Here is a 27,360-nt window from a genome sequence, read left to right as displayed (position 1 = left end):
GAACTAGGTTTAATCATCAGTGTCTTCTTCACTGTAATCACTGTCCTCATCATCAGAAAAATCCTCATCTTCATTCTCAGAAGAGGCCTCCTCATCATCAATGAAATCCTCATCCTCATCATCAATGAAATCCTCATTTCCATCATCAATGAAATCTTTATCTTCATCATCAATGAAATCCTTACTTTCATCACCTACTTCCTCATTTAGATCATAACTTTCAGTAGAGTCACTTTCACCATCTTCACTTTCCTCGTTATCTTCTGGCTGCTCCTCATTGTCATTGTAGTCTTTTTTGCCATTTTTATACGCCCGTCGTCTTTCAAACAACGGGCGTATCATGCGTTTAAGCGCAGCCCTTTATTAAAACAAGGTTGGGGACACAAATTTTCTGTCTAGAACTCTTTTACCATAATTAATTAGGCTTTGTTGACGATAAATTCGATACAACCTGGTGAAATGATATGTTTAGTGGTTCGAAACTACTGCTAGTGGATGAAATGTCCCTAACAGCATTTCGCCCCCATTAGTCAGTACTGGTAGGATGACATGTAATTTAATTGATTTTCTTCATTTCTGTCGTTCATAAAATGATTTTCTCATTTACTTTACTAAACAAAACTACGCTGTTTTTTTCTGAACAGAATAAGGATTTTAATATAAGGGATTTTCAACCATGTAATTATTTTCATTTTCAATTTGCATTGCTTTGAGCGTCATCGATAATGTCTTTTAGCTACTTACTAAATAAAAAGCAGTTACCATGAATTCAATATAAATGGGGAAATTAATACAAAGATCTTAACAAATCTTACTTTGTTGATATAGCTGCAAAAAAGATTTGCAAAAACTACACTGTTTCATTCATTTTGTCATTGTTGTCATACGGATTTATCTTTATAAACGTTATTGTGTACTGAACTGCACTTACATTGTAACTATAACAATGAAACAAGACGATAAGGAAACGAGGTCATCAATCCATCTGGTATATCATACATAGTTCTTACGTTGTTAGTAGACGATAGAATATATGGATTCTAACAATATTTTCTGTAAGTCCAAACTATGTTAACGATGTAATACTATATATTATGAAAATAGACATCTACTGGTTGTACATTTCGATTCTAAATTGTCAGTTGACGCCATCACGAGTTGATTGACCCTTATGGTTTACTAGTAATCGTTTCACAGATGTTATCGGATATGTTCCTTATGTCGTAACTACAACACCATTACCTTTTCACGAATGTGACCTACCGAATTAGACTATTTACCGGATTTGTAATAACATAAACAACACGACGGGTGTCACATGTGAAGCAGAATCTGCTTACACTTGCAGAGCACTTAAGATCACCCCTAGTTTTTGGTGGGTTTCGTGTTGCTTAGTCTTTAGTTTTCTATGTTGTGTTCTTCTGTACTATTATATGTCTTTTTCTTTGTTATCCATGGCGTTGTTAGTTTATTTTCAATCTATGAGTTTGACTTTCACTCTGGTATATTTCGCCCCTCTTTTGTACAAATATCACAGGTAAGTTTACGAAATACATCACTGCAGTGGAGAATTGGAACCCCCACGTTTTTTTTTCAAATTTTGTATGACTTTTAATGTCGTTTGGTACTCCGAACCGCGACTGTAACACCGAAGTGCAATAGGTGGACACTGAAATGTTGATCACAACGATGAAGTGCTGAAGTACGATGAAGCCATTGTGACCCTATCTTGTTGATAGTTACGCTGAAGTAAGTTGGTGGTAAAGCTGAAGTATGATTGACTACATAAACTGTATTTTCAATGTTTTTCATGTCGACGAAAAGGTCAATTTGTTTGAAAGGAACAGTTTGTAAGGGGTTTATTATCACTTAATTACGGGCAACATAAAGTGATTGTTGTAGAGGGGAAAGCTAACCCTCTGTTGTGGATTTCGTTTTCCAATCTACAAAAGTTTCTTCTTTAACGTACGATGGAGTATGGCATTCTCTTAATACACACAGGCCCACAAACATACTTTTCGTATTATAATATTACGGAAAAACGGGTACCACGATTTCCCGAGAAATACGAGAAAAACGTAATATCCCCAAAACAAACTAATATACCCCGAGAAAAAGATTTTTAATGGTGTTATAGGTGTTATACTGCTTAAATTAGTGTAACCGACAGAACCCATTTATTATTTCATCTTTTTTATAATAGAATCTATTCTTTCAATACTTTTGATTTTCTTAAGTTGTTCACCTTTAGAATGTCCGCCATATAACTTGTCTCCAACAAGGATTTTGCATACAAGACATACAAATCGATTTTTTTCAATGAAATTACACTTTTATTGAATAAAAACGTGTAATATCTCTAATTAATATTCTTTGATATTGTTAAAAGTAGTATAACACCATGAAAAGTAGCATAACACCATAACAAATCTTTTTCTCGGGATATATCAGTTTGTTTTGGGGATATAATGTTTTTTTCGTATTTCTCGGGAAATCGTGGTACTGCGGAAAAACAATTCACAAAAAATAATATGAACGAACGAGATCCTGACATTGGACAGGCACATAAAGAATATGCCTTATTTTAACATGTTTGTGAGAGCTTTTCTCCCCCCCCCCCCCCTGATTCTTTAACAGTAGTGTAACAGCACAATGTAAGAAGAAACTAGAAAAATCTGTTTAAAACATGAAAAAGGCTGATCAGATAGATTAAAGTAGGAAAACATTAAACACAACCTTAAACCGGACGTGCAGGGTACATAACATCCCTTACCCCTAACATTTATAAGTACGTACAGCGAGTTCCAACCAATGACAAGTTATAAAACAAATCATGTTTGTGAGACTCAATTTCTAATGATTGAATACATACTTTTTCAGACGTATTGTTTATACTTTTCGTTTGCTTGTTTTGGAGACATGGTAAGATTTTGGCTAAATTAACGCATAACACAAACTAAGATATTGGGTAATGGAACGTCATCTGCAAAGTATATTTAAAACCATGAAAGATAATTCAAAGCTCGTATGATAAGTTAGGAATATTATTTTATGTATACGTAATTTTATTTTTCACAAAATTAAGGCTGGAATCTGGAGAACCACGTAATAAATAAAAATACATTTTTTCTTTAAATTTTTATCATGTAAGAATTAATAAGTTTATACGTTTTTAGTGTTTGATTTGAAAAATTTTGGAAAACTTTGTATACATTTTTAAAAGTTACGTTTTTAGGAAAATGCATAGGTCGGTAATAAAATTTCTCAATATGAAACACACGGGTTGAGTCGATGATGAATTGTTGTTTATCATTATGAAACATGAGTCGATGATGAATTGTTGTTTATCATTATGAAACATAAAGAAATAACAAGTCCTGGAAAATGTTTTCTTTGTTAACGTTAATGTGTTTTATTCATTTTAGATTGTTCTAAAATATGTCTATCGTGTTCAGAGTTATTGGAAAATGAAATGTGTCACAATGCTATTCAATGCAGAGAAAACGAGGTAAGATAGAATTTGGTTGAGTACAGATATTTTATTTTAGGTAGACGATAGTGGTAGCCTTTTTCTCAATTCCTCTGTTCATATCGTAAACATGAATATTTATGATGGCTCGTTTTGTAGCTGTGACATTTTCACATATTTATAAGGTTATATTTTCGCGGCACGTAGTGATATTCGTTTTTCTATAATTTAGCACACCTCGAAATGCCTTTTGTGGTGCGCATTCTCCCTTTTTTCACACCATAACGTCTTTGAATTCACTCAGTAACTCCATATATTATAGAACTTCTTTCTGTGGTCCTTGGCTGTCTAAATCAACACAAATGGTTAAGGTCAGTTACTTGTTAAAATTGAAACATGTCCAATATCACGAAACAGAGATTTTATGATTACGCACGTCTTTTGTGTTACTGAAATTGTGACGAATTAGAAATATTGATCCAGTTTTAACATGTTTAATTCATTTTGATCAGTAAATGAATGAATAAACAATACCGTATAGTCGGCTATAAAAGACATAAACATTATAAAACAATTCAAAATAGAAATATAACGGACTAATAATAACATAAAAAAATAGAAAACATATATATGTTTTGACAGACATGAACCAACGACCAACAAAGAAATACACGCTCCTGGCTTGGGACATTCACATATATAATGTGGCTGGGTTAAACATGTTGAAGGTAATAACCATCCCCAAACCTTGGATAATTGCATAGCAGGAAAACTTAAGAACACACTATTGAATAAGACGAAAAGGGCTTAATTCATCAAATCAATACAATTCAATAAAAAAAAAAAGAATTACAGGGTATTTATACATCCTTCACAACCCAGAAAGTACAGATCTTGGAGTACTCGCAGTTGCTGCCAGCTAGTCCATTATCAACAACAACTGATAAAAAATCATGCATCTAAGACTAAAATATCAATCAGTACATAGTGTACATATTTGTTTAGGGGCCTGCTGAAGGATTCGTCAGGGTAAAGGAGTATTCGCTGCAATGAAGACCCATTGGTGGCCTTCAGCTATTGTCTGCTCTATGGTCGGGTTGTTGTCTCTTTGACACATATCTCATTTCTATTCTCAATTTTACATCTAATATCCATGGAAATTAGTTTTTACATGTCAATAATATTCAACAAAAGAAAATCATGACATTGTGAAATGCCAAAATATCCATCTTCGCAGATAGTATTACCGCGAATGTCAATATTTATCTTTAAATATTATAACAACCATTTGTTGTGGGTAAAAACTTGACTTACTAGTAATATAGTCATTGCCAAAGAAAATATGTATTTAAACAAGTTATATATAGTTCTTATCTTCAAACAATCATATCAATGTCCCGATATTATTAGTTACATGGTGTGTTAGTGACCTAATACGATATATATGGGGTCAGTAAATTCCAAATTCCATATGGAATTTACTGACCCCATATATATTGTATTAGGTCACTAGCACACCGTGTAACGAATTTATCTTACCGACTATCTTTGCATGTGGTATTTTGACTAGCGGCCTATCAAAATGATCAAGTCTTCAATACTTAGTATCAAGAGCCTACTTCCATTTGTATATACAGAAAACAAATGCCAAAATAGCAACTTTTAAGCTTTAAATTTGTTTTATGAATTCATTTCAATCGTTCATTACATGTATTTCAATTACTTCATCTACTGAATCCTTTCAGATTTCTTTTTTTGTTTTGAAAGGGAAGTAACCCCGTTGTGCCAACAATAACAACTTGTTAGCTTTAACTATGTTTTATGAACTTATTTCTACCTTTCATTATCAATTTCTTCGTCTTCATCCTCAACACCGTAGTGTTTTATGGAGGGTTATGGCATCATTTTTGTTTTGAAAGGGAAGTAACTCATTAATTACTAACCCACATGGTAACTAACCATGTATGGTTGCTAACCCTATATCTTTTTGGACACCCTATATCAAATATACATAGTCACCAAGTGTAGTCCTTTAACCAATCATATCTCTATAAATCTATAGGAGGTAAGATAATATATAATTGATGTCGAAATCTCTTCATGCATCAAACAGACGCTGCGGTGCATTTAAAAACCGAACAAAGCAGAACAGATGCCATCCTACGGGTTCAACGTGTTGGGAAACAGAAGATCCTTCTCAACATGTTGAACCCGTACTGTTGATCATATATATACAAACCCTGATCAAAGTCTTATTTGGTAGGTCACATTATAGATACGGCAATTGTAACAAATACCATAACAAACTAGAAATATAAAAAAAGAAGATGTGGTATGATTGCCAATGAGACAACTGTCCACAAGAGACCAAAATGACACAGACATTAACAACTATAGGTCACTGTACGGTCTTCAACAATGAACAAAGCCCATACCGCATAGTAAGCTATGAAAGGCCCCGAAATGACAATGTAAAACAATTCAAACGAGAAAACTAACGGCCTTATTTATATAAAAAAAATGAACGAAAAACAAATATGTAACACATAAACAAACGACAACCACTGAATTACAGGCTCCTGACTTGGGACAGGCACATACATAAATAATGTGGCGGGGTTAAACATGTTAGTGGTATCCAAACCCTCCCCCTAACCTGGGACAGTGGTATAACAGTACAACATAAGAACATAGACAGTACATTTCTTGTCAGATAGTTAATAATTTCAGGTATGTTTTACACAAAAGTACCAGACAATGGACAACAGGACACTTTACGATGTTGGATGTTCATATCCAGAGGTAAGTAATTAATTTTTTAGTATGGTCGATTTCTCTGCATCCTAAAATGAAAATAAAGCACTTGTTTATAATAGAAAAATATTTCGAATTCAAATTATTCTGTGTCTTCTTTCATGTCTTAGTCATTGTTATAAGATTATTTACAAACATGAGAACAATAACACACAACTTAATTTTTCTGAGTATGAATCATCTGGTGGAAAACATTTAAGATTTAAATGAGTCTTTTTGTAAATTCATAGTGGTGTAAAAGCATTGACTGAAGTACATTTTGCGGGACTACATTTATTCTGAGCAACTGAGATCACCCCCAGTTTTTGGTGAGGTTCGTGTTGCCTAGTCTTTAGATTTCTGTGTTGTGTCTTGTGTACTATTATTTGGCTGTTTTTTTTTTTTTAGCCATGGGTTTGTCAGTTTGCTTTCGATCTAAGAGTTTGACCTTCCCTTTTGCATCTTTTGTCCCTCTTTTTTAAAACTGTAAACATGGTCAACGCTTTTACAACCCTAAGAAATTAATAAAAGAAGCATAAAATACTTGAAATTACATATTTTGCACTATGTTTTGATTATGAAAACACGGATACTAATAAGTTTTTCTTTTATTTAACTGTGCACTTTATTGTGGAGGAAATGTGTATCATCATGAATGATACAATGCATTTTGTAAGATTGCTGTAAGCCAGTCAAAATTTATTATATAATGAAACATACATCTGTTAATTTACGTTTTTTGATTGAGTTAATCCTTCCAATTGATATTTTATCGTATTTTTGTATTTTGTGATGTTATACTAATGTTTCAGAAAAAGGGAGAAGGTTTGGTACCATTAAAACGTTTAATTCCGCTGCAAATGTATACCTTTCCTAAGTCAGGAATCTGATATACAGTAGTTGTCGTTTGTTTATGTGATTTATACGTGTTTCTCGTTTCTCGTTTTTTATATAGATAAGACCGTTGGTTTTCCCGTTTGAATGGTTTTACACTAGTAATTTTGGGGCCCTTTATAGCTTGTTGTTCGGTGTGAGCCAATGCTCCATGTTGAAGGCTGTTCATTGACTTATAATGGTTTACTTTTATAAATTGTTATTTGGATGGAAAGTTGTCTCATTGGCACTGACACCACATCTTCCTATATCTATCTAAAGTTATTATTATGAAATGAAATAGTATGTATAATTGATATTTTGATATTTTTGTAACATTTTTTTAAATGTAACATGTATTTGTCCTGTGAATGATTTAATAAATTTATTCCTATAAATTCACAAAACAATATATCTTAATGAAAATCAGTATGATTTTGCTATAAAGAGGTGTCAAGAAAGCTGTCGAGCAATGGCTAAAACTATCCGATATAAATTCACGAAATATAAAATCAACATTAGATATTCCCCCTTCCAGAGCACATGAGTTCATCAGCTACGTTTTTGTATTCTATTTTCTGCAATGCATTTGTCATTCTCCTTTTAATCAACAGAAATGATACAATTTTTTTAATATTTGAATATCTTGGACCACGAATAAAAAAGGTTTTATGTGAGTTATAAGCGGAAACTTATCTTAAATGCGAACCTACTATATTCAATATATCGAAATTGAAAGCAAGCCTTTTTTATTCTGTTTCATCTGAACATAACTATAGGCTAGACGGTGTAATAATTAGTTGCAATTGATTCTTTTTGCGTTGAAATGTCAAAGGTTTTGGCTTTCTTATTGCATAGTCTGCAATCGAAAGATTTTTTTCGGTTATTTTATCGTTTAATTTAATGTTATATGATGATGTATATTAACACAATTTATGCTGCATTTTACCAATTGTTGTCAATTTTAAAAGTTATATCTTTGGACAACGTTTAAAATCGGAAATATGACACTTGTTTACTAACCGTTTGTTTGGTTACTTTTGATAGTTATAAGAGATAACACATGTTATTATAATATATATTTATTGGCGAAGTAAGATCACAGCTTCTGTCGGTTACCAACCCATGAACAAAGGGTCTTTGGGTAACCGTAAATTAAAATTATAAATCAAATCTTCAAATTAAAATTGAAATAAAACTAAAATGTAATGAAATTATGAATTAATAGTGTGCTGAATTGAACCCTGGCAACAGATGTCCAAAATCAACATGAAAAACTACGTTTGAAGTGTAAATGAAGAAATGGATTAATGTTCTAAATTAAATAATAATAAATCAAGTTTATCGGTACTGGTGCAGCCTATGAAGTCCGCCGTTCATGACCTCTGGCAACAGACGGTCATAAAATCATCTTTGGTCAGTGCATTATTATTGTCAAACATTATCACTTCACCAGGTCGTAGCACGGTTAATTGTGTTTACATAAACACAAACAAATCCAGAAGCCGTGACAGGTTTTCTTTAAAGTTGAAGTATATGTACAGACAACACACATAAATCTGTAAAATAAGAACAAAAACAGCAGTATCGAAAATAAAAGGGAGAGGCTGGGTGGGTATCAAGTAATCATGTGTATAATAAGTTAAACAAGTTGCTTTCTTTAAAAAAAGAAATGCAATCGTAAACCCAAATGCTTGTTTGGTATTAAAAATTAGATAATTGTTTACTTAAGATGTATTGTTTTATATAATTATTGTGGTATAAGAATTAAAAACTGACATTGATTGTTTACTTAATGAAATTACAATTCAATGTGGGTTGATATACTTTCGCTAAAGCTGTGATCACACATTCACGATTTTTACTGCCGTCCTTGACAGGACCATTCCCAATTAAAATTTGTCAAAAGTCTGATCAAGATCCTATGAATCGTGGAAGGAAATTCAAACTTTAATTAATTAATCACGACAACGATCAGATATTGTTCAGGAAGCGTCGATATTCAACTGTTTCCAAGAGAATTTATTCACGATAATCGCGTTCTCAATCCGCTTCTAATCCGATTTGTATCTTTCGCAAAGTAAAATTCGACCGAATTGGTCACCCGATTCTACCGAATGTAATCCGACAGAGATCAGACAGTGACCAGACAGTGAACCGACGCTGACAGAAGTTATCCGTTCGAAAACTGTCGACATACTCGGGATGATCAGGTACTGTCGGAACGGAATTCTATCACGATCCTCTCTATCTCATTGCAAACGTCTTTTTCTGGTCTCAGTCGTATTGTATTCTGTAATTGTCGGGACTCTGAGGTGGGTATCATTGGCGAATTTCGTATTAATAACAGGACTGTTCCGGAACGATTTCTGCAAAGACGGTTTGAAATCGACTAGATCTGGATGCAATCTGGACTCAATCGGCAGAAAAACATCAATGAAAAATTTCTCCAGATCATTCCCGTTCCACAGGACACCGTCCAGAAAACACAGAACAGTGTTAGAATTTTTATCCGATACAGCAGAATCTGCCACGACATAGTCACGCTTGTCATCCGGCTAGACAAAGTCGGCTGAGTTTCCCCGAATGTTACGGGACGCACCTAAATGTCGGGGTGCTTCGCCGAACTATCAAGACCATTCCCGACCCGTAGCCTATCTGTTACGAATTTAAACGACTGCGTTCAGACAATGATAGGACATTCCAGATATTGAGGATAGTAATCCGACTTTTTCACTTTTCGTGTCGTATTGCTGTCTGATCTCAAACGGGAGCAATAATCGGCAATGTGTGATCCCCGCATTAAGGAATCATTGCCCACGACCAAGGAATATTTGTTTCTTCTCTCTCCCGAAAGACAATATGCTGAGTCAACCACTGGATGTTCCATTTTAAGGTGCTGGTTTTTTATAAGAGTTACTATTTTAGGCTAAAGTTCAATTACAAATGTGAAGAAATGTAATTAATTGATGATTACTTGTGTTCAAGAAATGCAGTACGTGAACCTGTAAATAGCTGTGGTGGTTTTTTTTTTTTTATAAAATTTGATATGTTCATGGTTATTTGAACAATGGCTTGATATTGATCATTATTAATATCTTTACACCTGCTCTGCAAGATTTTTGTGATGCTTAGGGTAGTAAGCATTGGCAATTTTAAGTTGTGTGCTTTCTGCTCTTAAAAGTTTTAGATGGCAAAACGCTTTTGTTAAAAACAAAAACTTATTAAAAATGTTAACTCGCTTTGAAGATATTTTCTGAATGTTCCAAGTAAGAAGCATGTTGTTTGGTGGTTGTCTTTTTTTGGTGCAGTTCATATTTGCTTTTTGTTTCTGGTTTGAAGTTAGCAGTTACATGTATAGTATACATGTAACTGCTAACTTTGACTACACTGTGTCTAACACTTCATGGAGAGTTGTCTAATTGTTTTTCCTGCCATATTTAAAAAGATATTCCCTCTGACATATGACTTATTCATTAGAATAATCTATATAATAATACATGACTTGTATATATTGAAATTGAACTGAAGTTGCCTTGTCAATTTTTCTATATTGACCCATCTTTTTCTCTCTTGCTGGATAGTTTTATACTGTTCATTTGGGGGTACTGTGTAGCCTACACTGATCCGTGAGATGGCTCAAAATCCCCTTGCACTATTTTACATTGTCGTACTTAATATATATTAAAACCGAAAATTCATCATCTGATCGTCTTCAAGAAATAATAATTATTTATTTTTATTTTTACGAACATTTTGAAGAGCCTTTAAAATTACAATAGGAACATATAGTTAGATAATCTGTTCCCTGACCATATATGATAGAAATTATTATTGGTTATCTCTGTCTACATCTATCATCATTCGGTGTCTATAAAAAAAATTTGATATCTTAACGTCGATCCTGTTAAGTTTGCTTAAATTGCATGCATGATTAATTTTAAGGTTATCAATCGTTATTAAAGCGGCACATTTAATTTGTTATGTCATTGCTTGTTTACATGAAATCTTATCTCATGAATTAACACAGCTGGGAACCAGGTTTCAACGTTTGACTCTAATTAAAATAATTATTACGGATATATGTAAGGTAAATATTAGCAGCTTGCAATTGCGTGCAAGGAAGTATTCAAATGCTCATTAACATAGCTTGTGTCATGATAAATTTTGCATCTCTATAGCAACTCATGATGCTAATGCTTATTCAACAGGTCAATTGATAAGCTATTGCGCATGTATATGAAAGGTGGCAATAGAAAGGACAGATGTATTCCGAATAACATCCGGTGTTCCGAAAGACTACATATATCGTCCAATATATACTGCGTAAACCCTCAGGGGTTTACGCAATCAATAGTCTGACCTTAGATCAATATAAATCCTTGAAGATAGCGTTTGCAATATTTGTGATGAGAGTGCAAGAGCAGTTAATTGATAAGTAGTGTAATAAATTTAGACATGCGCGTCTGCTTTGACCTGCTAACGAACTTGCTGGTCTTCCTCTGATAACGCGATTTAATGGTCGAGCCCTTTAAATCGAATTATACAAATTTCCGCTAGTAAATTTACCTCAGAGTTCGTTTGGAATTAATATTTAGTCATTGATAGTATTTGTTAACTCTACCACTTATATAAATACACGTATTTCAATTAAATACAAACAAATTTAATGAAAATCATATGTATTTAAGCTTTGTCGAAAAAACAGTTTAGGCGTGGTATTTGGAAGACGATCAGGAGATCGAGGACACATATTATGTCACCGTTGTTGTGATGAAAGTGTATGTAATGCCCATACAACCTGCGATGACGACAGTACTGGTAAGAAATGAATATAGGATTTGATAAGATATATTCTGCCATGAAAGAAAGGGAAATGTAATTTTAGATTCGATTTTTGAATGCACACAGGGAAGCTATATTGTCTTTATTCATATCATAGTGCATGACCTTTTCTTTCTTGAACAGTTCAAGTAAAAAAAAAAGATTAAACAACAAACCCACGTTCACGTGTTTTGCATTTTTTTTTCCAATTGTTATATGCTATGTGGTCTATTGGTGACCTTCTGCTGTTGTCTGTTATATGGTAGGGTTGTTGTCTCTTTGACACATTCCCATTTCCATTCTCAATTTTACTGATATTTTGTTTAGAACTATTCTTCTAAGGTGACGAGCTTAGTAATTGATTTGAACATTTCTTTTATTTATTCAAATATCGAAATCTACTGTTTACTGTTGTTCCTTCTATAAAACAAAATGCTCCATTTTACATCTGTTCATCTTTCCTTATCCATTATTTTACAATTTGTCATTTAATATAGACCACAAGCTTCAATGTCTATTCTGTAGTGGTGTTGAGAGTGTTGATAAATGCAATCGAAATATAACGTGTGCAACGAATGAGGTAAATATGGTAAAAGTGAATTTTATTTTATCAAATTAAATCTTATCTTTCTTCGCAATAAAATCTTACTTTTGAATGCGCAATGAAATTGTATTATTATTACTTTTTCTTCAGGACAAAATCAAATTGTAGAAACTTGCCTATATTCTGAATGGACTCCAATTTCTCATTGATCTTTAGCAACGGCTGTATCGATGTTATGATTTTGGGTTAGGGGTACATAGTTCAAGGGAAAACATGTATTTTGTTTAGACAGTTTTTGTTCTATTATCGTCCTTCTTTGATTACGATGTTTTGCAGACATCTCGATATATCAAGTCTTAAAATGATTCTAATTGATCGTAATTTGCAATTACTTTTGTATGACAACATTTCAGGACATCTAATATGCAATCTACCATAAGCGGAAATCCTTAATCCTGAATCAGCACTTGCTTTAAAATGCTGTATTTAGTAAAAAAAAGTATTTTGAGGAATCTCTCGATTTTTAAAACAAAAGTAGCTCGAATCATTGCTTCATGTTGAGTTTCTATGTTTAAAATTTTCGAAGATTTGTGCCAATACAATATTGTTACCAATAAAAGTCATTCCATGCATATACATCGTGATGATTGTAGTATGCAAACAAATTAAAATTCGTATGATAATGATGTTGTTCATGATTGTAAATAAACTCATCATAGAAACAAGGATTAAAATTTTATATTTACGCAAGACGTGCGTTTCGTCTACAAAAGACTCATCAGTGACGCTCGAATAAAAAAAATGTTTAAAAGGCCAAATCAAGTACGAAAATGAAGAGCACTGAGGACCAACAATTCATATTGATATAAAATAACTTAAAATTGATAGGTTGTCACAACTGATAATTTGCTATTATTCGTTGTTTATGGAAACGAAACGCAATGTATTTCACATGCAATACGAACTTGATCAAAACACCATTTTGCGGTATCTTACACCTCTTTTCTTTAGGTTTGTTTTATGCAGAAATATCAGGCAACGCTCAATAAAACACTTTTTGACCTTGGATGTAAGCGTTCAACAGTAAGTCAATTAATAAGATAGGAGATGTATTATTAAGAAAGAAATTCGAAGTAATAATCGATAAAACGGCAACCTAAGCAGAAACGAAATATAAGGGTAACAGTATGATATTCAGTCGTGAAAAAGTGTCTGTTAAAAGTCATGGTTTTCAATGTAAAAATGTCTGTAGTCAGTACTACCACTATGGCATGGTTTACCGTATTGATCAGAACCAATTTTCAAAAATTGACAAACATTGGATAACAGGCTACTAGTATTGGAAATGCAAATAAACAAAATGACAGGTTCAAACATTTGTGTGAGTGTTTAGACATACCACTAATATGCATATTTCTCGCATCAAGATAATTTTTTTTCTTACTTACATTATTTCAGATGTGCACAAATCGTTTGCAATCCAATGTCCTTGGTCGAAGTACAGAAGAAGAAAAACACTTACTTTGTGAAACATGCTGTTATGGCGATTCAATATGCAATCGTGATTTAGTTTGTAGTCACCACAACCGTAAGCAGTAATATCATAGAAAATTTCAATCCGATCTGAAAAAGATATAATACCAATTTTAAAAGTTATGTCTCAAGCTTTATACTTTGAATTTCCGATATTATATTGAAAAAAAAACAAAAAAAAACCAAACTTATAAATATTTTTTTTACCATTTAATCCTTTTCAGTAAAATTAATATACGGTGTGCCCTTTAATTAAAATCCCTGCAAATATTTTATTTAATAAAAGTAACCATGCTCAGTATATATTTAATGTGCTTATCCTGCAATACCATTTTCCTGTGTCCGTTTATAAATTTCTAATGTAGAATGACAAAATTAAATACGACAAATTCATGCATTTTGAATAAAAAAAGAAAAATACATAATATCTACTGTAAAACAATTGATGAAAGAACTTGAATCATGATTTACGTAACAGATGTTGACGGGTTTTATTTGCAGAAAAATGTATCTTTCCGAACAGCGGTATACTACTGTTATATTTTTTTAACATAATTATTAATGTTGTATAACTTAAAACAGGTTTTGTTATTCAGTTTGTTTATATTAAACCAAATTCCACTATACTGTTTTCATTATGCGAATCATTTTTACTGATAAGAAATGACTCTGGACTTTTTGTTCCTTGTAGGGGTGATTCATTTTATTGTAAATGTGATGCATTTTCACATAAGCAAATTGATTAATTTTCATCATATACAGTCGTTATTAAGTGGACTCTTGAACACAAAATTTATGAAGTCAGAATGATTGGTGATATTTGCATACTTTGTGTCTGAGGTACTATATCATTCAATTCGGTAATAATAGTATTCATTACTGATAAAGTCAATTCTATTTTCTGTCAAAATTTGACCTGATTTATCAATAGGATAAAATGTATCCTTTCCTTTCACACTTCATCATTTAAAACATATATTTTGGACAGTTAAGGAAATCTAAGTCACAGAGACATCTTCGGTTTCTGTCTAACTCTACAACACATACTTAAATGTACTAGTAAAACGTCATAAGAGCTGTTTTCCTAATGCTTGTCGTTTACAGGTGTGGTTGGCTTGCTTGTTTTCTTTGCTTAGGCAATGTAATTAAGATTGAGCAAAACTTTAGAAAAGGAACAAAATAATCGAGATGGATTTTCGCTCCATTGTGCAGTTGACGATTTCCCAAATTCTTCTCGGTATAATTAATTTTCTAAATAAATATATGTAGAGAACTAAAAACACACTTGTAAATTAGCCTTATGAATTTAACGCAAAACAATTATAAATAGAGATTAACATAAATTTTCTGAATTATTAACAAGAAACTATCTCTGGTTAACACAAAATTACTGTTGGCGTCGAAGCAGAAGTTTCTTCATACTGAATCATTTAATAAATTCTATATCTTTAAAATAAATGAGATAATTTTCTATTTTCAGTTTAAAAAAAGTCACATCTGCTCTCATAGGATAGCTTTATTTACTCTGATTTCAGAAATATATGATTTCTTTATACTTTTGTCTGTAATAAAAGAGATGATATGTACTTCCGGTTCATTGAAGTTCATTTCCTGTCTCAAATGATAGGTTTATATATGCATTAAAAAAATATTTATTTGTTTAGAAATTTTCCACGAACTTGTTTAAAAAATGGCAACTTCAGGTTTATTTAAGGTCACCTCCGGATGATATATTCAAGGTCATATGTCAGTCAACAGTTTGCAAAAGACCCTATGGCTTTATCATGTACCAAGTTTGAGTAATAATAAACTAACCTCAAATAAAATCATTTCAGGGACAATAACTCCTATAACAAGTCATTGGATTGGTTAATACCAAATGATCATATCTTAATTACAATTAGGCAAATATTGTGGACTCGTTCTTTGAAACGTATCTTTAAAAGTGAGAGAGGAGATCATGGAACAAGGAAAAGTAAACATTTAGAATATGACCTTGATCTTTGTTCTTGGTCTCAATTTTGTTTAAATAAACCAAGGACATCAAATCAATATATCTTAGGTTTCTATCACTTTCCACTCATACTATAAATTTAGATATTACAGAAGGGAAAATATCTCTCTTAATGGAGTTCTCGTATCGCTTCGGTCAAAACACTCTTACAATAAAAAGTCTTCGACTAAACGGGGTCAGTCTCAAAAGTGCAATAACTGTTTGAAATCATATGCAAAAAATCTAACAAAGTCACGAAACGGGGAACGAAACAAAGGAGTAGGAAGGGCCGATTTTGGCCTAAAATTTCAGGTTCATCTGATGAAAGATTTTGGACACTTTTTAAAAAATTAAGTAGATACATGAAGATGTTGTATGAGTGCCAATGAGACAACTTTCCATTGTCAAACTCTCCAAATAAAAACGAGAAACGAGAAGTGCATATGAACTACATAAACAGACGACAAGTGTCTACTTTATTAGATTCAATTAGTTTATGTGAAAGATTTGGACTGACTTAGTTATTAAAGACGCTCTAGTTCTAGCTTAGACATTAAAAATCTATCAAATATGCCATAATATGACATTTTTCAGATGTTTTTTTGGGTCAAAAATGAAAGTGGACGCATCTGCATTCATCCTCAACATTTATCTATCTTGTGTATTATCATCAAATACAACTTAGATTTAAATATTAAGAATGAACACGATTGCGGCCATTTCCATTTAAGACGAAAACCGTCTAAAAATTAACTCAAATGCTATTATTGTGAAGATTTCAGTAATTTAACATGACTAAATGATGCTATAGTACCCGATAAATGTGTATTGTATTGTAAAAAAACAGCCCCAAATACCCAAATAGATATAATAAGATGTGATATAAGTGCCAATGAGACAACTCTCCATCCAAGTAACAATTTATAAAAAAAGTAAACCATTATAGGCCAAGGTACGGCATTTACCAAGGAGCCTTGGCTGACACCAAACAGCAAGCTATATGAAACAGAAGTATACTACTTACCAATGAATAGCTAACAGTTTTTCATTTTAACAATTTGGTAAAACTTGTATTTTTTGGGGCCAAAAAGGGGTCTTACTGGACCTACACCTTTAGCGGAAGAAGAAACATAATAACCAGAAAAAATACAATACAGAACAGTGAAAAGACCCTAAACAATGCAATGACATCTGTAGTAAACTGTTATAGTAAAAGTTTAAAACACTTTAGATAAATAGTAATGAGTGATAAGAGTTTCAATGAGACAATTTTCCATCCAAATCAAAATTTGTAAATAGTAAACAGTTATAGGTCAAAGTACGGCCGAAATTTCATTGTTGGAAATATTTTTCTATGTACATTATTATCACATCTATATTTTGTAGTGGCTTCCATAAATGATTCTTGTTCATCGTCAAGCGACTGTATGAGGAATTTGATCTGTAAATCTGAGAAATGTACGTGCCCAATAGATGATTATTACTGGTCAATAGATACATGCAAATATAGTAAGTTTGATTTACTATTGTTTTATTTGCCTTATAAAACAGTGAGCGTCACTGATGAGTCTTATGTAGACGAAACGCGCGTCTGGCGTACTCAATTATATTATATAAACTATTTGTCCTTATAAAGAAGCATAGGCTTTCAAGTCAACCCGTGCCACGTGATAGAGATGCCTGTCCCACACCAAGAGACTGATAGTCAGTGGTTATTGTCGGCTATATCACAATTGGCCGGTTTTTTTTACAATGCCATGACAAAACAAGAAAATCCCAATAAACAAACAACAGTACGCAAAATACTAAATAAAAAAAACTAAAGACTGAGTAACACAAACACCACGAAGTGTTCTGATGGTGATTACAGGTGCTCTAACAGGCTATGCAGTCCCTGCTACACGTGCGGTACCCGTCGTATTGCTTATGTAAATACAAACCCGGTGACCAGTCTAATTCGGTAGGTTAACCTTATAGTTACTGTAACAGTATTATGCTACCAAATTAAGAACGCAAGTTTTTCTCCGGAAACATACCCAGTTGCAACTTTCTATATACAGTATAAATTTACTATCGCAATCATAATGGGTAATTGTGCACTCATCTATATATGTATAGTTATTTAACTAGACTGCTGCTAATGCAGTTAAATACTTTCTTTCGAAATAATCACGTATAACTATATATCTTATTTTGTGTGTAGAATCAACTCTCGTCAATTGGGATCAGTACCAATATATATGTTCTATCAAACATAAAATTGCAACATTAAACAAGGCAAATCAATTTCAACAGGACAAAGTGCCTATAATAGATATAAGAAGATGTTGTATGAGTGCCGATGAGACAACTCTCCACCTAAGTCACAATTTGTAAAGGTAAACCATTATAGGTCAAAGTACTAGCTTTAACACGGAGCCTTGGTTCACACAGAACAGCAAGTTATAAACACATTTCTGTTATTGGTTAATCAAAACGCAATAAATATTTCAGAGAAGTCATTCAACGCTGTATGTAAATCATCTGATGAATGCTTTGATTCATTATACTGCAATCATGGAATATGTAAATGTGACAGAATCGACTACTGGGGTGGACAGAAATGTTATAGAAGTAAGATATCTTAAATATTTTTTAAAAACAAAATAGAAATTTTGAAATTTCGTCTAGTTGAGTTTCATATATATCATGATCAATCAAGTAAAATATTTACACTCAGTATCACAAAATGACAAAAGATACTAGGAATTAGGAATTTAAAACTAATGCAGGTCAAGACAAAATGTTGACACAGGTATGTTTGCCTGACTAAGTTTTATTTCGTGATCCTGAAATCTCAAAGCATGACCTTTATGTATCTTTTCAGCGACAACACTGACTCAATGCGGGCATTTTAAACTTGGAAAAAGTTTTTTTTATTTTTATCCTACGCAGTCATCCGTAATGTATCCAGAAGTTTTGGATCTTAAACACATGTAACAGTGATGTTGATCAAATTCCGTCAACTATATCATGGTAAAGACAAAAAAAAAAGTGAAATGAAATAACATTATAACACATAAAATCAGTGACATCAGTCATTTCTGTCTTCTTTATTACAATATACTCCTTGATAATTGAGAAACAAAAAGTCGCAAATATAATTTTAAAGAAATATTTGAAAATGCAACCATTGATTCTATCCTGAATCTTGCGAAAGAAAATGATATTCAATATGTTCAAACTTAACATTTATAACCAGTTTTGATTCGTTTGTTTGTGATTTAGGAAATATCATTTATAAAGAAACTCATCATCGATACCAGGAATAAAGTTTAATATTAACGCCAGACGCGCGTTTCGTCTACAAATTACTCATCAGTGACGTGCGAATCAAAAATGCTATAAAAGGCTAATTTAATGATTAAATTCTTTTTACATTCTTTGTTAAAAAGGGAAGGATTTACATGCTTACTGTCAAACGTCGTCCGAATGTCAAGATACTTTACATTGTATTAATGGGAGTTGTTCCTGTTTTGAAACTGATTATGATTTTTGGAATGGAACTTTATGCACACACAGTAAGTCTTAATTATTGTATGTATCATCTTTATCACAAAGAATGACCTTCAACAAGGCGCGTTTGCTCAAACCGAACATTCAAATGTAATAGGTGATATTGATTATTCGTATTTACCCTCGATGAACAATGAAAAAAAAAATCAAGATCATATAGGAAAACAAATGTTCCAGGACATTTATAATATTTACATTTTCCATGTCGTTAAGCAAATATATGCAAAATTTACATAGAACTAAAACGGTGCATTCGCATATCATTCGTCTTTTTTCATTTTTTCAAAGAAACAAAAAGTAGCTTATCTTTCACGAATATATATAAGGTAGCACTACGACTATTTAACCAGATCAACACCTCAACTAATACACATTCATCTGATTCAGTGTGAAGACATACAAGACAGTCTGCAAAAGGAATGACCTTCTTCAATTTTGAAAACACTGTCTTCAAGACCATGTATATCAAGAATTGTATAATAATATATATGTAGTAATGTTTAGATATAATTAGACAAAATTTTGTGTCCGAATCGATGTTTAGATATAATTACACCAAATTGTTTGTTCGAATCGAAATAGATCCTTTTTGGATTTCGTAAATAATAATAATTTGCATAATGGGAATTGAAAACGTCTAATTGGAAAAAAAATAAAAACGAATAAATCAAAAAATCAAATAGAAACCATAATGTTTAGTTTATTTTGCATGCATTTAACAACAGAAATCTTAATTCCAAATAAGCTTATGTAACGTTATAAACAATATATTTTTAAAATTGTAGAAAAAGGTGTTGGCCAAGGTTGCTATTATTCAAATGATTGTAAACTGTCACTTCTTTGCTTAAACCATACATGTAAATGTAACGAAAGTCATTCTTGGAATGGAGCATCATGTAAACTTGCAGTCTCATGTAAGTATGCTGATTCTCATTTTACTACAATGTTTATACAGCTTAAAAAAATGAATATAAGAATAGAAAAAAAAAATAACAATTCTATATAACCATTTGCATAACGGAATGGAAACTTGATCTTCAAAGGGATAACTTGAAGTGACCATGGGAAATATTTGGTTTTGTATTTTTTTTAATTGAAAGTTCCTGATAGAAGTTATGTTTTTGGATTCAGTTTTTAAAACCCTGCATGTACCTTTTTAAATGATATAAGACAAATGTAACTACAAATCGTTTCAATTTGTTGCAAATTGTTCTATTCATTTGTTTAAAATTGAAAATGGAAACACATGTAATATCAAGGAGACAACAACCCGACAAAAGAAAAATAACCAGACAAAGGTCATAAATGGGTCTTCAACACAGCGTGAAAACCTTGCATCCGGAGGCGGTTATCAGTAAGCACCTTAACACACATGCGTTTAGTACAGAGAAAATAGACGTCACACTTACTCCTAAATATATGAATAAGCCAAAATAAAAACCCATAGAAGACAAACAAAGACCAGAGGCTCCAAAACAAATTAAAAAATAGGCTGGGTTATACATTTTTAGTGAGATCTTAATCCTCCTTCTTTACATCTAGCCCATGTACAATAAACCAACACACTACAGTACGCACAGTATCTTGTATTCTCTCACTCAACAATTTTTTTTCCCTATTGTTTGATTTTTAATCAGATCCATCAGAATGTGCAGATATATATTTCAATTCGGATGGCGTCTTCAATATCTATCCAAAAGGAAAAGATAATCCAGTACCTGTCTTTTGCAAATTAGAAGATGGTACTAGATGGACGGTACGTCATTTTAAAAAGTCACTTTCTGAATACAATAAACGGTGATATTATATAAAACAATACATTGAAACAATATAGATTTGATCAATCGAGTTCGTCTAGACTATTGTTTCCACCCTCCCCCCCCCCCCCCCCCCCCCGATTTCATGCATTTCAGCATCTGATCCACACATGCTAGTTAGATAGCACTAGCACGTCTATTGAACAGTACAGCATGGTACAATAATCAATAATTACTTGAATGCGTGATTTAATAGTAAGCGATTACGCCTGGTAACGTGAACGCTCAGGTGCTTGCAAAGTGCATTTTTCTTTGTTTTAACGATGTGTTTATTCGAGCTGTTTTTCATTTCGCATGTGAAAATTGTTTCAAAGAATGCATTTCAAGAACTAACATATAAAAACTGGATGTAAACATTAATGCAATAATACGCTTTTACAAAGTTTAAGAACAATAGCATCTTTTATTTCAATTATCAATATGAGAACGCAATGTACACTAGTTGAATAATTTGACATAATATGATTCTAATTGAAGAGGATTTCGATTTTTTTATAAATACACTGTAAATTGTCATATCTGGAAACCACCAGCACCCTAAATTATAGGGCAATTAGAATATTATAACATCCGCTGGTCATCGAAAATCAGTTTTGTAAACAGTTAAATCTTTATTATGACTGTATCAATGTTAACTAATGTCAACACAGATGTACTGACTATATATAAAAAAAGAAGATGTGGTACGATTGTCAATGAGACAACTCTCCACAAGAGACCAAACTGACACAGAAATTAATAATTATAGGCAACTCTATATGGCTAGTTTTACCGCCAGGTAGGAAACCTCCAACAGCAGTGGTGGCGTATAAACTCATTATAGATATCAGTGACGCTCAAATCAAAACAATAAAAGATGCAATAAAAAAGTACGAAGATGAGGAGCGTTGAACACTGAAAGGTTTTGTCAATATACCACTCACGTAATCTATTCCCTGTGTAGAAGATCCTTTGCATTTCGAAAAATCAGTTTTTGAAAAAGATAAGTCATACTTTTGACAGTATGAATTATATAATTCATGTCAATTATATAATTCATGTCAGCATAAAAATGCTGATTACATAGCTTGTAATACCCTTGGGGGAGAAAATTGCAAATTGAGGCTCAGATATTGTATTACTGACAATCCTAAGTGTTTCGAAGCATTCAAATTTTGTAAACAGCTACTTTATAATTCATGTAATAATGGCTATTTCAATGATAATTCATGTCAACATATAGCATAGATAGAAACTTAACTTTTTGTTCATGTGTCTACAAAAGACTCATGTTAATCTTTTCGTTTAAATGTAGGATTTCAGGAACCATAACATATTCCGTTAAACATGTAAACATTAGAGATAAAAATAAAGAAAGGACAAAATATGACATTAAGATGATGATCTCTACGGGGTAACGTCAACCCAAAAGAGTGAACTCGATATAATGTTTTTCCAGTCATTTTTTTTTTATAAACTGTCTATTATTTTGAGTTCTTGTGTAAGCTCAAAACTAACATTCACAGGAAAAATTATAAAAAGTACAGTGAGGGGATTTATAAAGAATGTGTCTGCTGTCTTTGATAACGATATATCATTCATTTACATAAAATGGACTCATTTCAGGTAATCCAGCGAAGAACCAATGGTTCAGTTGACTTTTATAAAACTTGGAACGAATACAAGCTGGGGTTTGGTAGTGTTCATGGAGAATACTGGTTAGGTAGAAACACATAAATAGACATGTAATATATAGAGCATTGTAAACCTTTTTTTCCAAATTCTATAATCTTGATTGCACTCGATAATTCTGCAAATATTCGTATTTAACAAATAGTATAACAACAATTTGACATTATTTTTTGTTAAACTATTTGTATAATACTTAATGTTTTATATTTTAATAGGTTGTTCGTTAATCAAGTTATAAAAAAAGAAGATGTGGTATAATTTCCGATGAGACAACTCTCCACAAGGGACCAAGTGACACAGAAATTAACAACTATACGTCACCGTACAGCCTTCAACAATGAGCAAAGCCCATAAAGCATAGTCAGCTATAAAAGACTCTGACATGACAATGTAAAACAATTCAAACGAGAAAACTAACGATCCAATTTATGTACAAAAAATGAGCGAAAACAAATATGTTACACATAAATAAACGACAACCACCGAATTAAAGGCTCCTGACTTGGGACAGGCACATACTAGGGGTTAAATATATTAGCGGGATCCCAACTCTGCCCCAAACCTAGGACAGTGGTATAACAGTACTACATAAGAACTAACTATATAAATCAGTTGAAAAAGGCTTAATATGCTTCAATAACTCAGACATGAGTCGAGTACCTCTTCACTACCGATGTTGCTATTCAACTTAACGTTGAAGTATCGATTAGTAATTGTAGTATTTATCTATTAACCACATTATATGATTATGTATATTAGAAAAAAGTAAATTGTAATAAAAGTTGTAGGATTGTATCGTTTGTATGTGAGACATTGATACCTGGAAATTCTTCCTCGTTTACTCTATACACCTATAAATCCTCTTTGATTAATTTTGCTGTAATCACAACACATTTCAAATACTAATAAGTGGCCATACATCACAAAAATTCCCGAAAAAAATGTTTGACTTCAAAATACAAAATATCTGACGCCACAATGGAAAAAGGTCATTAGTTCAAGCGGGAGAGATTCCCCAATCTACTGGGATATATTTCCAGTTGGCGTTAAGGGCATACGATACAGTTACAGGGGAGGTAATGACGTTGCTAACGTAAATTGTTATTTTCGCGACGTCAAACTATGACTTATCGGGAAAAGATGCAGTTTTCGACTGATTTTTATCAATCAAACTTATTTAACTTGAAAACAAGTTCATGGACCCCTCTTTTTAAAAATGCCATTTGGTTTGATTACGCGAGAAGATTATGTGTGCCAATTTTCATGAAAACGTAAATAGTGCAATTTTTTTTTAATTTGATAAATATACAGCAAAACATTATGTTTTTTTCTACATTCATGAACATTTGATAAAATATGAGTTATTTCTGAAAAAAAAAGAATGTATAAATTTTTAGAATACTTGTAAAACACAGAAATAACAAATTATTTAACAAAAAACAATTTGTGTTTATCTTTCAAAACAAAGAAAATATGTCTTTCTTTCGGAAGGGAAAATACGTCCACAAATCCGAATTTTGAGCAAATATACAAAATTTCGACCTCATTTTACTCAAAAAGTAGCAGATGAAGGTATATTTTTTATTACATATTTGATTTAATCAGGTAACATATAGTCTATATGAAAATTTTTATCAAAATGTAAATACGGGATCAAACTCTATCGTATGCCCTTAAGGTGTATTATAACATATTGATCACTTTATTTTACATTTTGAAAAATTCTACGAATTAATTCCTCTTAAATCAATTTTGATGATTTTGTTCTGTTTAAATAATATTGAATACATTTTCTTTGTATCTGTTATTTTTCATATCTTTTGTCCCTGCAGAAAAAGCCCCAAAACATCGTTTTTTCAACAAATCTATTATGCTTACATGGCCTGAAATATCGGTGGTTAAGAGGTTAACAAATTGCAAGAGCCTGTATTGTTGGCTGATACAGATATAGATATACATATGTATGTAAAATGTATAGGTTTTTGTGCTGTTACGTAATTTGTAACTATATGTTGTTCATTTGTTATTATTATTCTTTTATTTTTTGTTAAAAGACGTAAATTTTCAGTATAGTGGAGGAAACACAGAAAATTAATCAATAAATCAAGGAATTTGCTATTATCTTAAACAAATCTGAAACGCTTTATATTCTACCAAAATGAAGTTCGTTATTTGTAGTTTTCTGTTTGCAATTTAGTATTTATAAAAAATAGTTTTCGACTTTTATGAATTATCTTGTCTTTATCTCTTCTCGGACGCCAATAGCTTGCTCCTTTTGAAAAAAGTGCATCTACCATAAATGAAAATATGATACTTCTGTACTTTTAATATGTCTGTTTATGTATTTTTCTATCCCATTGTCCAAGCATTATTTCTGTTGTTTATTGATATTTCACAGGAAATGACTTTATTCATAAAATATCAACTAATGGACGACATAAATTACGAATATATCTGGAATCGGATAATGGAACATCGTATATTGCTGAATATTCAACATTTAGAGTTGGAGATGAGAACACCAACTATTTGATTAATGTCACGGGTTACAGTGGTTCTGCAGGTATATATAATTCAACAATTAAGGCAGGAGGGTTTAAGAACATCCTTTGTTTGACCTGTAAGTCAAATGCGTGTTGTTGAAATGTACTTTTTTGCGGTATTTAAACCCCTTGTTTACATTTTTTTGTTTGTGCATGACTTATATTTTTTGCTTCATATGAGTCTGGCCTTAATGAAGGTAAATAATATGGCCTTCCAAATACCGTTTCATCACTGAAAAGACATTAATTGTCGAAACCAAGATATAGTGTACAATTTTTTTTCTAGAGTACGTGAGAGCAAAAACACCATCACAACAGTTGTGTTTGAATACTTATATAAATTTCCAAGTTCAATTTATCAAAACTACAATTATGATTAAATTAAATGTAACAAAACCTTACAGTTGATGGTATTCACTGGAAGATGGTTTCTATTTTACATGAAATGCAACTAAGGTTCAATCCTTGATATTTAAAAAAAAAAGAGTGTAGGCTGCAAACCCTGTTACAAGTTTTGTTCATTACAGTTGATGATTGATATAACCTGTCAGATTAATGGTAATGTCTTTGACTGTTTTAAGACAGGCTCAAATACTGAGTACTAGAATCCGTATGATTTTATATGATTGTGCATTGCACATATATTTTACACTCGAATTAATAAATTAATTGAACTATACTTGTACTATAATGCTACCGGTGTTTTATGATGTTAGTCCAGAAAATGAACTTTTTAAAGAAAGACATGGTACCATATCCAGTAACATAATTCAGGCTACGAGCAAAAAAAATATGTTTTCACTCTGAAATGATGCGTTAATCGCTATTATGGAGTAAGTAATTTTTCTTCTAAACTTTTGTTTGAACTAAAAGAAGCATCGAACATAGACATCCCACTTCAGCGGCTAGTACGCTACTCATATCAACAAAAACGGACAATTAAAGAAAATGACATCCTGGGCATATGGAAAGTAGAAGCATCGGACTTGCAGTTTTTAATCGAACTTATTATGTACATAAATCAAACTTGATATAACCTCTCAGAATTCTCGTTTGAATTGTTTAACATTGTCATTTCAGGACCTTTCATAGCTGGCTATGCGGTTTAGGCTTTGCTCATTGTTGAAGACCGTACGGAGACATATAATTATTAATTTCTGTGCCATTTGGTCTCTTGTGGAAAGTTGTCTCATTGGCAATCATACCACATCATCTTTTTATTTTCATAATAGATCATTCAACAGAAAGCATGAACAAAACAAATTCTGAGCTTTCTAAAGATATCTGTTTATATTGATTAGGTACAATGAATTATAACAGGCAACTCTATAGAGGTCCAGAAATTTACTCATTTAGAATTAGAATGACTAAACCTCACGTGACAGCATGCTTTGATATAATTGATATTCACGATACGATACTTTTTTTTCCTGTTTATTGTTGACAAACTGCGTTACGTTTTACATTCATATATTTTATTAAAGGAGACAGCATGGACAGAGTCGAGCCTAGAGGAAGAGCTAATGGTTTTCCATTTTCTACTATGGATAGAGATAACGACAACAGTACTGGATCGTGTGCCAAAGGCAATCGATCTGGCTGGTGGTATAGCAATTGCTGTCATTCTGATTTAAATGAAAACTACTATACGCCGTTACAGATGCGCTGGATAACGAGTATTGGATTTGGAAGAAAAAGTAGAATGATGATAACCAAATACTAATAAAATCATAAATATAATAGTA

The 27,360-nt window shown here is 32.1% G+C and overlaps 1 protein-coding gene across 2 annotated transcripts; it reads left to right on the top strand.

Annotated features, from left to right (window-relative positions):
• Positions 1–953: 953 nt before the first annotated feature.
• LOC139495126 (prion-like-(Q/N-rich) domain-bearing protein 25) lies at positions 954–27,360 on the top strand. Of its 2 annotated transcripts, XM_071283278.1 has the most exons (16): positions 954–1,055; positions 2,881–2,922; positions 3,426–3,508; positions 6,200–6,271; positions 11,827–11,956; positions 12,457–12,539; positions 13,515–13,586; positions 13,962–14,091; positions 17,416–17,538; positions 18,523–18,642; positions 19,464–19,589; positions 20,370–20,498; positions 21,222–21,340; positions 23,007–23,103; positions 25,471–25,635; positions 27,100–27,360. In XM_071283278.1, exons 1-16 carry the CDS (start codon positions 1,034–1,036, stop codon positions 27,336–27,338), a joined length of 1,752 nt encoding a protein of 583 aa, XP_071139379.1. In that variant the 5' UTR covers positions 954–1,033; the 3' UTR covers positions 27,339–27,360. The 2 variants fall into 2 exon arrangements, with proteins under 2 accessions (XP_071139379.1, XP_071139380.1); XM_071283279.1 differs by lacking the exon at positions 27,100–27,360 and having other exon boundaries at positions 23,007–23,125; positions 25,471–25,596.

Source organism: Mytilus edulis, chromosome 11, assembly GCF_963676685.1.
Source record: "Mytilus edulis chromosome 11, xbMytEdul2.2, whole genome shotgun sequence".
In the NCBI taxonomy this organism is placed as follows: Eukaryota; Metazoa; Mollusca; class Bivalvia; order Mytilida; family Mytilidae; genus Mytilus; species Mytilus edulis.
This window is presented reverse-complemented; position numbering and strand designations above follow the sequence as displayed.

What these genes read in the sequence shown, in the direction of transcription:
- LOC139495126 (XM_071283278.1), top strand. Translation starts at nt 1,034, where the DNA reads ATGGATTCTAACAATATTTTCT. An exon ending in TTGGATGTAAGCGTTCAACA is followed by an intron (nt 13,587 to 13,961) that starts GTAAGTCAATTA and finishes ACATTATTTCAG; the next exon opens with ATGTGCACAAATCGTTTGCA. An exon ending in AAGATGGTACTAGATGGACG is followed by an intron (nt 21,341 to 23,006) that starts GTACGTCATTTT and finishes GACTCATTTCAG; the next exon opens with GTAATCCAGCGAAGAACCAA.